Source organism: Cordyceps militaris (assembly GCF_000225605.1).
Source record: "Cordyceps militaris CM01 unplaced genomic scaffold CCM_S00009, whole genome shotgun sequence".
Taxonomy (NCBI): Eukaryota; Fungi; Ascomycota; class Sordariomycetes; order Hypocreales; family Cordycipitaceae; genus Cordyceps; species Cordyceps militaris.
The window spans coordinates 188,054-201,580 of NW_006271977.1; the positions used below are offsets into that span (position 1 = coordinate 188,054).

The 13,527-nt window shown below is 36.6% G+C and overlaps 2 protein-coding genes across 2 annotated transcripts; both read left to right on the plus strand.

The window, feature by feature from the left end:
* Nucleotides 1-405: 405 nt before the first annotated feature.
* On the plus strand, nucleotides 406-3,023 carry CCM_09375 (amidase family protein; the record flags this gene model as incomplete). The annotated part of the gene is made up of 12 exons (XM_006674509.1): nucleotides 406-474; nucleotides 706-1,035; nucleotides 1,067-1,204; nucleotides 1,263-1,364; nucleotides 1,427-1,471; nucleotides 1,527-1,543; nucleotides 1,601-1,703; nucleotides 1,758-2,153; nucleotides 2,209-2,335; nucleotides 2,402-2,521; nucleotides 2,569-2,760; nucleotides 2,827-3,023. 12 exons carry the CDS (start codon nucleotides 406-408, stop codon nucleotides 3,021-3,023), a joined length of 1,836 nt encoding a protein of 611 aa, XP_006674572.1.
* Nucleotides 3,024-9,404: 6,381 nt separating this feature from the next.
* On the plus strand, nucleotides 9,405-11,932 carry CCM_09376 (Tetratricopeptide-like helical; the record flags this gene model as incomplete). The annotated part of the gene is made up of 6 exons (XM_006674510.1): nucleotides 9,405-9,424; nucleotides 9,450-9,862; nucleotides 9,928-10,486; nucleotides 10,548-10,886; nucleotides 10,942-11,439; nucleotides 11,509-11,932. The coding sequence occupies 6 exons, from the start codon at nucleotides 9,405-9,407 to the stop codon at nucleotides 11,930-11,932; spliced, it is 2,253 nt and encodes a 750-aa protein (XP_006674573.1).
* Between the last annotated feature and the right edge of the window lie 1,595 nt (nucleotides 11,933-13,527).

The window sequence follows — 13,527 nt, forward strand, 5'->3', positions numbered from 1 at the left end:
TTTTCAGTGCCCAAGACACCAAGAGACATACGACTTCGGGAATCACTGAGGAACAGCTGTCAAAGTTGGCCATCTCAAAGGCGCACAACGCTGGCAGCCTGCGAAGAATCCGGCAGCTAATTGCCTCGCCATCCGAACCATGACCAATTGAGCATGCTGAAAACCAGATATATCAACCCACTGAAGACGATTTTAGTACCTTACAGAAGAATACTGGACAAGGAAATTATTCAGTATCTCACGTTGGATTGTTGTCGCCAACCATGGGGTTGTCGGGGAGAAAGAGGGGATGCGAACGTTGGTCTTGCTATTTCTTTTTTCATGATTTCTAAAAATTGTAAGTAATATTCGGTGAGGGAGCTCCACAATAGTTAATCGACCTTTCTTTTTTCTCTTTTCCCGCAAATGCCTGGCGGACCATATGAAGCTACGTGGTTGGTCTGTATCGGCCGAACGAGGAGTCATCGAAAGCAGGTGGGCCACAAGGCAAACAAAAAACTGGGCTTAGATTGGGCTGAAATGAGGGGAAATCCCGTCGAGAAATAAGGACATGGCACACATATCCGTCCAGTAAGCGGATGTACGAGCCTGCCGCGGTGCTGGAGGCCCTCGGGGGGGGGGGGAGGGGGTGTCTGAACTGAAGGTGTCTCAGCCACTTTTCCCAGAGGCGTGCTGTGCTTTCATAAATTAATTATTATGTGCCAGTTGAATACTCTGGTGTCTAAATTATTACTCATGGCGGCAAGTATCCAACCGGTCCTCCTTCGCTTTGTTCCTGGTGATAAAATCTTCTCAACTTTCAGCAGCGGCCCCCTCGATGTTCTGAGTGCGCAACTCTGGCTTCATCAGGAACCAGTGAAGCTCGAACTCCCCTCAGCGATCTCCTTCTTTTCACGGAATTCCGTTGCCAGTCGCCTAGCAATTGCAAAGAGCAAGCAGGATGGAGAACGCAACGTCGGCCATAATGGACCCTCGCACCGCTACAGCATCAGATATACAAGCGCTTCTGCAACGCTCCGACCTGACCAGCCTGCAGTTAGTTAAGCTTTACATGGAGCGTATAGAGACGTACAATGGCTATCTTCGCGCTGTCATCAGCACTCCCCCGACACATCTGTTGCTCGAGGCAGCAACTAAGCTTGATGATGAACGGGCCCAGGGCAAGGTGCGATCAAGCATGCATGGTATCCCAATTTTGATCAAGGTATGGAACTTGCGTACTAAGGTGACCTTCTATATCATACTAAATTTGGAGAAAACAGGATAATATTACCACACACCCCGACATGGGAATGGATACCACAGCAGGCAGTTTTGCATTGGCCGGCTCCCGGCCGAAAAAAAGTGCAGAGCTTGTTGAAAGGGTAAGTCATTTTTTCTCTTCCTATATTTTTATAGCCAGCAACTTGGAGCTAATAATATATAGCTAATTGAGGCTGGTGCTATTATTCTTGGTAAAGCCAATCTTTCGGTACGAATCTGATCGACTAAATAAGGGCCGATAATATCTAATGTTAATTTCTTAGGAATTAAGCTACTTCAAGTAAGTCCGATACTCATCTTCCTCATTTTCTCTGAATTTTCGCTAATAATGTCACAGGGGTGAAGACCAGATATGTGGTTGGTCTGCTGTTGGAGGTCAGAGCCAATCTGCGTATGCTCGGGGCGGCATACAGGAAGATGACACTCCTGGTGGACACAGCGTAAGTTGGCAGCGCTTCACTAGAAATTCCTGTGCTAAACTTCTCATCCTTCAGAACCCGGGAGGCTCATCATCGGGTCCTGCCATTGCTGTCAGTGCAGGTCTAGCGCCAGTTTCGATCGGAACCGAGACGGCAGCGTCACTCATCTCCCCGGCATCCAAGGCAGCTCTTTACACAATCAAGCCAACAGTCAACCTCATATCTCAGCAAGGCATTGTCCTCATTTCATCACTCGCCGACTCGGCAGGTCCGATGACAAAGAGCGTTCTAGATCTCGCAAACCTCATGGACATACTCGTCGATCCAGCCAAGACGTCAATTCCCGATGGCGGATATAAAAGCGTCTTGACCAACACCTGGGCAGACCTGAAAGTTGGAGTGCTTGATCCTGCCAAATGGGGATCGTCGGATTCCTGGACAAAACCGGACGCTGGGGCTACGAAACAGATGGTATGACTCACCACCTGTGATGCATCCAGCGACATATTTCTAAACTACTTTACAGAGCGAGGCATTTGACTCCGCATATGCTCTAATCCAGAGCCAGGCGAAGTCTTTCCACAAGTTTGTTCCCTTGGTCCTTCCAGATGCGCTCAGCATAGATGGAGAGCTCGCCCACAGAAAGCTTTTCAGTGAGTGTTTTCTTACACTACAGGCAGTGGTACACAATCTTCAACACCCTTACTAAACATGTCTAGCCGGCCATTTTAAGAAGGATTTTGAAGCCTATCTCAAGAGTTTGGACTTTTCGCATATTAAAAGCCTCGAAGAGTTGGTCCAGTACAACCGAGACCACGCCGAAAGAGAACTTCCACCGCGTAAATAAGTTCCTGCGAAATTTACAATCACTTCTAACCATTTCTAGGCTATCCGTTGCAAGATCGGCTTGAAAAAGCTCTTGCGGATAAATCTACCGCCGAGGAGCTAGAAGAAGCTCTGCTGCTCGCTAGAAAGGTCGCAAGGGACGAGGGCATCGACAAAATATTGAGAGAGTACGATCTTGATGTCATTATTGGCCCGGCAGAGAGTCCCATGCCCACCATCGCTTGCGCAAGCGGTGAGTACGCTCCTATTACGACTCTTTCACTAAGTTGGAAATTTTGCTAACAATGGCTTCGTGAAGGCTATCCAATCGCGAGCCTGCCACTTGGCTATCTCGATTTCAATGGTCGCCCATTTGGAATGGCGGCAGTAGCGTCAGGGCATCAGGAAGCTGTGTTGATCAAGGTCCAAAGCGCGTGGGAGGCAACATTTCCGCCGAGACAACCGCCGCCTTATGCTGTGTTCGCGCCTGGATCTGCCGGACATGCTACCCTCTAGTTAGTAAACGAGTAATCCAAGCGCTAGAGAAGTCCTGGGGTAGTACTAGTTCTAGGATACGGGGAAGGCACTGAGGGTAGGGAAATGATTGAAAGATTATTTGTACACTGTGTTGTTCTGGGTCTACTCTGTCCACCGCTCTACCTGGGGTCTTAGGCAACTCTCTCCTTTAATAAATTCTTTATTAGTAGGGCTATTAGTACCCCATATAAGCCATTACCTTACACTTAATAAGCTTATAAAACCCCCCTTTTACTAGCTATATAGGCTAATACTATATATACTATTAGTCTTATAACTAATAAAGCCTATCCCCTTTTAAATAATTAAATATTTAACTTTTTAGCTAAGCTAAAAAGACCTTAATTCCTTTAAAAAAGAATATAGCCTAACCTCTAATAAGAAAGTATAATTTAAAAATAACCTTTAAAGATAAAGAGATTAAGATAATAATAATAATAATAAACTTATAGTTAACCTTATTTTTATTAACTTTATTACCTACTTTATAATACTAATAAAAGTAGCTTTTAATTAGGCTTTTTATATTTAATAATTTCTTTTTAAAGTTAATAAGGTTTTTATTATTACCTTAAATATTACTTTAAAATAATTTAATAAGTAAAAAAATACTAAAGTAATCTAATAATATTAAGATATTATAAGAATTACTATTAAAAAGGTTATTAACCCTTTAAAGAATAATAAACCTATACTTTTTATAGGTTAGGTCTAAGCCTAAAATCCCTTAATATCTTATAAAGATACTATAACTAAAAGTACCTTAAAATTACTAAAGGCTAGCTAAGGCTATAGATATAGCTAATAGTAATAATAATAATAATAATAATAAAGATTTAAAAGCTTACTAATAAATATTCTAAAGATTAGAAAAAGATAGATAAAGGTATAAAATAGACTTTAAAGACTTTATTAATTAAATAAATAAATCTTTATTTAAATCCTAAATAATACTAAATTAAGAAATATTAACCTTTATTATAGTTATTAAAAGATTATAAAAGTTTATTAAATTAAGATTAAAGGTATTAACTAAATATCTTAAATTCTTTTTAGAATTACTATTACTTTTAAAAATTAATAAATTAATATAATTATACTTAATTATAATTTTTAATTATCTTAACTATTTAATATAATTTATATTAAAAAATCTAAATTTTAAATTATATATATACTTTATAATATTTTTAGCTTAATTATAAACTAAATTAATATCTTTATTAATACTAGCTTCTTTATTAAAAATACTATTAAGATTATAATAAGAATTACCTTAAAGCTTTAATATACTACCTAGGTAATAAAGAAGTAAAACTACTAAATAATTATTATTAAGTTTATTATAAAGGTAATACTCTTCTAAATCTTTAATAATAAACCTATAAGGCTATTAAAGCCTATTATCTAACTAAACCTTTATAAGATATATTAATAGTAATATAACTTAAAAGTCTATTAAGCCTATAAGAAATACTTTAACTATAATAAAGATAGTTATAAAAGCTATTAATATAATAATAGACTTTAGTATATTAACTACTATAGTCTTTACTTTATAAGTAATAAAGACTATTTAGCTAAACCTAGAATTAATAAGAATAGAAAGCTTAAAAAGCTAATTAAAAACTAATTAAAGACTATTAAATAAAAAGGCTTTTTAATATATAAGGTAATACTTCTATATAACTTAATCTAGTTATAAATAGCCTAATAAGCCTTAATAGCCTAAATAACCTAGTTTTTAAATATAATAAATATAAATAACTTTATATTTAATAATAAGGTAGACTATAATATAGGTAATAACTCTATAGAATAAACTATAGATACTATTACCTTTAGGAAGCTAATATAATATATAGGTAATAAAGAAAGGGCTAGTATAAGGTACTTTAATAGTATAGCCTTAGTTAGTAAAGAAAGCCTATTAATTAATTAGGATATAAAGATATTAATTAAAACTAAGAATTCTTCTCCTTCTTTATAACTATTTAAAAAAGTAAATAAAGCTAATTAATTATAACTAAAGCTAAAAAACCTTTAATATAATAAAATAACTATTAATTATCTTTTAAGTTAATATTATTAAAACTATAAGTATATATAACTATTAGCTATTATTAAAAAAAAAATATTAATATTATAATACTTTAAAAGCTATAGTTTTTAAATTCTTATAAAACTATAATATATTAAAACTATATTTATATTATCTTAATTTAATACTAACTATATAAAGATAGTATTAATTATTAACTAAAAGTATTTATATATATCTTTAAGTTACTTTAATAATCTAAAGTCTAGTAGATAACTAATATTCTTTATAAGGATATTATTAATATTACTATTATAGAATATTACTTTTTAAATATATATAAAGATAATAATAAATTATATATTATTAATATATTATAAGACTAAAAACCTTTAAAGAAGTTATTTATTATAAAGGACTTTAATATATATTATTATAAATAATAACTAAGTATAATAACTAGCTAGGGAGTAATAAACCTTATTAATTAAATCTTTAAATAAAACCTATAAATATTTAATATAAATAGTATACTTATTTATAAAATTAATAATATATTAAACCTTATAATCTTAAATATTACCTTAGCCTATATAAATATTACTCTTTAGCTATATATATTATTAGATTATAAAACTTTAATAATAATAATATTTAATATAAAGTATTTAAAAAAGCTAGCTAATAGGCTATAATTAAAAGAAAAGTAAATCTTAAGATTTATAAAGTATCTTAATAAATATAAATAGCTAATCTAGAAAGAAAGTAAAATACTAAAGAAATTAAAAAACCTAATAATAAACCTAATTATAATACTTAATATAATACTAAAAGTATATAATAAAATACCTATATAATTAAAGAAAGGAGTATTATAATAAAGTAAAGAATATAAATAGTTATATTAATAAATAGTAATTAAAATATAATAAGGTATAATAAATATAAAAAAAATAAAAAAAGAATTCTATTAAATAATATAAAAAGCTAAGTCTAACTTTAATAGAAAACTAATAAATAGTATTAATTTAAATAAAGCCTTATATAAAATAATAAACTAATATAACCTAACCTTATAATTCTAGACTTTATTAATTAAGTATAAAGGTAGGATATATATAAAACCTAAAGAAAAAGCTAAATACCTTAAGAAAGCCTTACTTAAGAGAAGAATCTAAAGAGAAGACTTACTAGAAGATATTCTAACTATCCTAAAGAAGCTAATACCCTAGCCTATAGGATTCTTAATAAAGGAGATTTAGAATACCTTTATTTTAATAGAAAATATATCTTTAAAAGTAAATAAAATTACTATAAAGCTACTTTATATAGTATAGCTAGTCTTAAAGAAATAGATATATAAGCTTTATTAAAAGTACTTAATAGTTAAATACTACCTTAAAATCTTTAAATAAGCTAATATAATAATAATATTAAAGCTAAATAAAGATAATAAACTAATAAAAGACTAATACTTAATATCTTTTTTATCCTACTTAGGTAAAAATATAAAGTAATTAATTATATAAAGAATTACCTAGGTAGTTATATAATATAATATATTACTTTTAATAATAGCTAAGGCCTTTTTAAAAAGATTATTAATAGATATAGTTAAAATACTAATATATAATATTAAGCTAATAATAGCTATTAAAAAAGATATTATTTTCTATACCTTTAATATTTAAAAGGCTTTTAATATAGTATAATACCTTTAGCTTTTACTTATTATAACCTATTAAAGGTAATATTAAAGTATCTTAAATTAGATAAGGTCTTTCTTATAAAGATAAATAGTAAGAATCTAGATAGAAGACTATTAAAGTAAATTTACTAAGTTAGAGTATAGACTTCTTTAAGGCTTACTAATATTACTTATCTTATTCTTATTAAGTATAGAATATATATATAATAAAGTATATAAATATAGTTATATAGATAATAATAATATACTTTTAACTAGCTAAGACTATATTAAGCTTATTATTAAAGTATAATAAATACTAAACTAGATAATTATAATAGTAAAAAATAATAATATAATATTAAACCTATTAAAAATAAAAGCTATTTTTTTCTTATATAAGTAAAAGATATATATAGATACTTTATATTATAGTAACTATAAAGTACCTATTAAGAATAAAATAAAGTAATTAGGTATATACCTAGACTCTTTTTTAAACTTTAAAAACTATATTAAAAACTATATAATAAAAATAAAGATACTTATATAGTATATTAAAGGCCTTAACTAAGTACTTTAAGGTATTACCTCTATCTTTATTAAATAGGTTATTTATATAATAGTTATTTTAAAACTTCTCTTTAAAGTAGAACTTTAATATATAAGTAGTATAAAGCCTTTTTATAAAAAGAACTATAATAGTACCTTTAACCCTATTTAAATTAGGATATTAAAATAAATAAATAAGATATAGAAGTACCTAACTATAGTAATTTAAAACTATATCCTAATATAATAGACTATACTAGTAATAATACTTTAATATAAAGTAAGTATACTTTTAATATAATTACTTTTAAATAAAATAAAAGATTACTATATATTATAACTTAAGTTACTTAATAAAAAATACTTACTAGTATATAAGATTAAAGGATTTAAAAAAAGGAATTAAGTAATAAGCTTAAAATAATAATAAAGGCTAATAATAGCTATAATAACTTATAAAAGTATTTTAGTTTTTAAAAGACTATTATTATAACTATTAATATACCTCTTAAAAGATACTTACTAAGATAAGATTATAATAATTAAAGATTTCTAATAATAGTTATAAATAAAAATAAACTAATACCTTACTATCTTTTTAAATAAGTTAATAAATAAGAATAATAATATAAAGATAAGATATACCCTTTTTTAAAGGTTTAAACTTATATACTAAGGAAAAAGACTAATTCTTTTAAATAAAGTCTTTAATATAAAAGTAAAAAGTATAAAATATAGACTTTAAATAGCTATTTAATATATTATACTATAAATAAATAAGATAGTAGTTTATCTAGATAATATAGTAGTAATTATAAGCCTAAAAGAAGGTATTTTAATATCTTCTTATAGCTTATTAATAAAGTTCTAAAAATTAGCCTAAATAGCTAATACCTTAATATATATATAATAGGTACTAAGGTACTATAAAATACTAAGTAATAAGATTATTAACTATCTAACTAAAGAAGGTTTAGCTATAAGACCTTTAATAAATAATTATACCTTAATATATAACTATATAAAAAAAACCTTTATTAATATAACTATTAAGTAATTTAATATTTAATAATAAGCTAATTAACCTAATAAGTATTATTTACTTAACCTTTTAATAAAAGATACTTTAAATCTAAAGCTAAAGGTATTAACCTACCTTAAACTTTATTACCTCTTTATAGCCTAAATAGGCTATAAAGATTTTACTCTTTATTATAAACACTTTTATTATATTAATATTATACTTATATATAATTATAATAAAAAAAAGACTTTAAAGTATATCTTTTATTATAAAAAAATATAAAAAAAGATAATACTTTTATAATTTAACTAATATAGCTATATTAATAAAACTATTAATATTAGTTAGCTAGAGTATATAAAGCTTACTAAAGATAGCTTATTTTTTAGTAAGATATATTTAAAGTAGCCTTACTATACTCCTTCTTAATCTTTCTTACCTTTAAATATATTACTAGCCCTTAAGTAGCTTTTTATTAACTTTATAATTAACTAGTAAAAGCCTTATAAGACTTATTAGATAGGCTTATAATCTTTTATTTATTATTTTATATTTTAGTTTATTTTTATAAGGTCCTTATAGGCGTTATTTGCCCTTTTTAGGGATAGTATAACATAAAACAGTAATACATATATACATACATACCTAGGGTCTTGGGCAGAGCTTCCTCTTCTCTACATAGAATGTCCAAGTATGTGAGCATAGTGGCACATGTAGCACCTGTGAACAAAATCCTGTTGGGCGACATAACGGCTCAAGCTGTCTCCATTGTGGCAAGCATGGGCTGCGTACATGACCACTACGCGCACCCCCGAACAAAGATGCGGCTGCCTGCATGCATAATGTTGATGTGTCAGTGGAGCCCGCACTGAGGCACTGATCCTGGCAATTGTGCTCCTAAGCCGGAGCGCCACAGGCCTGATATCATTCGAGTCCTCGCCCAGGTTCTAACGTGGGATCGGACGAAGGACCAACTGGCTGCAAAAGGAAGCGAAATCTCAACAGACCACGTCGCAATCCCCCCATTTGTTACGAGTTGAATCATCAAAGTACACCATGCCGACTAAGTTTCCATTGTACGTACAATATCTCATTCGGCAGCCAAATTAATACACCTTCTCATATGTTCAGAGAACCAACCACGCCCGAGGATGTGGCCAAGCTTCCTTGCATCATGCACCCACCGAGGCTCCGTCGCTTCTTCGGCAGGGACGACGTGCTCGCCAAGATTGGCGAGCATCTCGGCCAGGCTGATGCCGAGCCGGACGACTCTTTGCGCTCCCTTGCCCTGCACGGACTTGCCGGTGTGGGCAAGAGTTCGATCGCGCTTCAATATGCCGAGTTGCTACTCCAGAAAGGGGCTCTGGACGCCATGTTTTGGGTCCACGGAGAGAAGCCGGTCACAATGAGCCAAAGCTTTACAGACATCGCGGTCCGGCTCGAGCTTCCTGATGCGAGCGTCAAGGATCATGACGACAACCGCGCCCTTGTGCTAGACTGGCTCCGACAAACAAGTGAGCCGCAAGACCCCATTCCCTCTGTAAATCTTGAAGCTAATACATGATGTCAATTCTAACAGAATGCCGCTGGTTGATTGTATATGACAATGTGGAATCTGCGGACCTTCTTCTCAAGTACTGGCCAACAGCGAGCCGTGGTCAGGTCCTCATCACCAGTCGCCACAGCTCTTTCGCCACTAACCCGGCCGGTAGCGGCCTGGAAGTCGGAGCGTGGGATTCGGAAACAGCATCAAGGTTCCTGCTACATCTTTTGTCGACAGACATTGCCGCAGGACTTACACTGGGTGAGGCCCAATCCGCCGACGAAGTTGCGGAGAAGCTGGATGGACATGCCTTGGCTATTTCCCATATGGCTGGCCTGCTTCACAAGCACGATTGGTCTATTGCCGAGTGCATGTCGTTGTATAATGAGCAACAAGCCAGCATCCAAGGCGTATCGGGAATCAGCTCCCTCAATGCTCTTTTCAACTTGTCCTTTAGGTCGCTGGACCAGGATAGCTTATCTTTGCTAGGAATTCTGTCGTTTCTCTCGCCAGATGGTATCCCCGAATCACTTTTCGACGTTCAGTCCATCGCTGATCTGCCCGAGTCACTCAATTTCTGTGCTGACCAATCGAGGTATGTCGTTGCAGCACAATGGCTGTCGCTATAATCCTCCACTTACATAACTTGTATGCAGTTTCTTCAAGGTAAGAGGAAACCTCGTTGCCATTGCGCTGGTCTCGAGGGACAAAGAAACGCAGACCTTGTCTATTCACCGCCTCGTTCAGACGGCCTTTAGGTACTTCCTGTCGCCAGAAATGAGACAAAAGGCCTTTGATGATGCCGCAGTGCTCATATCGCATGCGTTTCCTCGGCGTGACACGGCCTCGGCACAGATGTATCTTGTGTGGAACAAGTGTGCAGCACTTCTGCAGCATGTCCTTAGTCTCAAGGACTGTTTCCGCAAAGAAATGGAGGAACACGGTGATTTTAAAGCCACTCAGATATACTGCGAACTCAGTAATGCGTGTCAGCGGTGCGTTTATAGAGCGGAGGCTTTTACCGAGAGCGGGAGCTAACCTTTGTTGCAGCTACCTGATTGAGATCAATGCATACTCGGAGTTGGAGGACCTCATCAACGTCAACACAATGGCACTTGAGACCCTCTCAGTTGAGGATCGGACTGTCAATTTGCAAGGATCGCTCACGTCCCACAAGGGGCAGCTGCTGGTTCGTTTGGGCAAGCCCCTTGAAGGTGTGGAGTGGCTCCGGAAATCATACAATATTAGATCTCAGGCAGTGCCTTTTGACCCGCGGGAGTCATCTTGGGCAGCGGAGAACGCGGCGAATGCAATTGCGACGGTCAATGAGTTTGCGGAAGCCATACGATGGCAAGAATCCGCCCGTGACCATTGGTTGGAGTGGTCTGAGCAAAATGGAGAGCCAGGGGCGTGGCCTGCCGTTTTGAAAAAGAGCATGGGCACAACTCTTATTTGGGCAAACCAGCGTGAGCGCGCCCGAGATGTCCTATCCCAAGCCATTGCTCAGATTGAAGCCGCCGAGCCGTACAACTGGGCCATGGCAGCATAGTAAGGCTCTTCCTTTCCTCACCTCTGCACTGATGAACCTTGATGGCATATGCTGATGGAGACACGCAGTACACACTTTGCCCTCGGTACACTTGACCGCCATGATGGTCATTTCGGAGCCGCCGAGGCCCATTTCATGGAAGCCCAGAACTTGTGGACCAAGGGAGACCAACTGAGAACAGATCCGTTCAATGCTGCATGCATGTATAGGATGGGCTGCACGGCTCTCGATCAGGGAAAGCTTGAGGCTGCGATCAAACATCTCCGAGATGCGAAAGTCGTCACTGAAAAGCGCAAGACTACGATGATGGCGGAGCACGCAAGGTGCATGTTCAAACTGTCCGAGGCGCTGTGTCAGGAGCCCAGGGACGAAGCAGAGGCCCTTCAGCTACGGGATGAATCCGAGCGGCTTTTGCGTATTCGTGATCCTACGGCCCAGGATCCAGGTCTTGAGAAGACCTATGATGATCTGGTGAATATTCTTTGGCGCTGAATGGAGCCTTTGTTTGCTAGTCGACGGCGGAACTTGGCGAAGAATCAGACGGTAGGAAGAATCAGACGGTAGGAAAAATAAATTTGAGTGGAAACAATCGTCACAAGAGAAAATCGAATAAAATCGTAAAATCGTCCCGAGGATTGAATTGGCGGACAGGGCTGAGGCAAGGACCCGCGCGTGGTAGGCGGCCGACGATCGGATGTGCTTGAGGATCGGAACAAGGCCAGCTACAGCACCGTCTCTGCCACGCATTACGAGCACAAAGAGAGGCCGAATGCTAGCAGAGTCAGAGCGGCCCATTGACGATTGTTGATGAATTTGTAGATTGACAGTAGACGGCGGATATTGGGGGTTAATACTACGGATACCGGCTCGTCGCTACCAGTCGTCAGTTCTCACTGTAGTTACTGATGCTTGCATTCTTGCAGCATGCTGGCCCGCAAACCCGCCAAAGTCCTTTCACACTCTGTTTCACTAGTTACGACCCCCGGCTGGGTCGTCCCCCTCTCTTCGGCAGTCCAGCGTCGCCGCCACAGTGTCAAACCCCCCTTTTTAGAACGGTGCAGCGTTCCGGCTGGAACTGCGCCGCCTTGGGAAGAACGAACAGAGAGAAATGCACGCGGGGTACCTGGCTCAGCCCGCCATTTCGTATGGGCCGACTAGGTTACTTTTCGTCGAGATCACGGGACCATGCTGGCACCATGGGCCGGCAGCGACGGTTCTGATTGGTGGGGGAGGGGAGCTTGGGAGCTCCGGCGTGGCCACAAGCCTGAGCCCCGCCCATTTGTCTTTTCGGTGCGCTTTCAACGGCTTACAAATGCACTTTTTTGCTGGTAAATTCCATCCGGGACCCGCGCTGGGGGATCCGATTGACTCAGTGGACGGTGAACCGGCCGCAGCATTGAGACGCAACGTCTGTGATACCCACTGGCTTGCCTTGCTTGCAACCAGCCAGCCTCCTCTTCTTCGCCCCAGCCAAGACGACGAGCGACTCAAAGCCTTACGCCGCCTAGCCCCGAAACTCGCCCTCGTTCAACTGCACAGTGCATCATTTTTTTTTGGCCCTGTCCTGATCTGGATCCTTGACTAGTTATATATTTTTTCCCCTACTTGCTGCTGGTGGTCAGGTCGGTCCCTACCGTGACTGACGCAAGTGGGTCAACGTCCATTTGATTCCTCACCCAGAAACCGCTAGAACTGCTGTCTTCTTTGCCTCCCACATCTACCGACGCCCACCACATAGCCCTTTTTTTGGATTATCGACGCATATTTTTCCTCGTTGCGCCCATTCATTGTGCCCTCGATTTCACCAGTCCGCTACCGTCCTTGATCTTAGAGTTGGGCGCCGTCAAGGCGAGACCCCAACTTCCGTCTTCAGTGGCAAATCGCTGCAAACACCACCACAATTCTTATCTTGCTGCCTCTGCCCACCACTGCCCCGCTTCACCACAAGTCATCACCAGGGCGTCGCCTCTTTGACCGATCTTCTCCAACAGCCCAGACCGACTGAATACTCTGTTGCTGGCTTGGTCTCAATTCTGTGAACCATATACAATACTTGCTATACTTAAAGTCATACCCCGCGCGGCTCC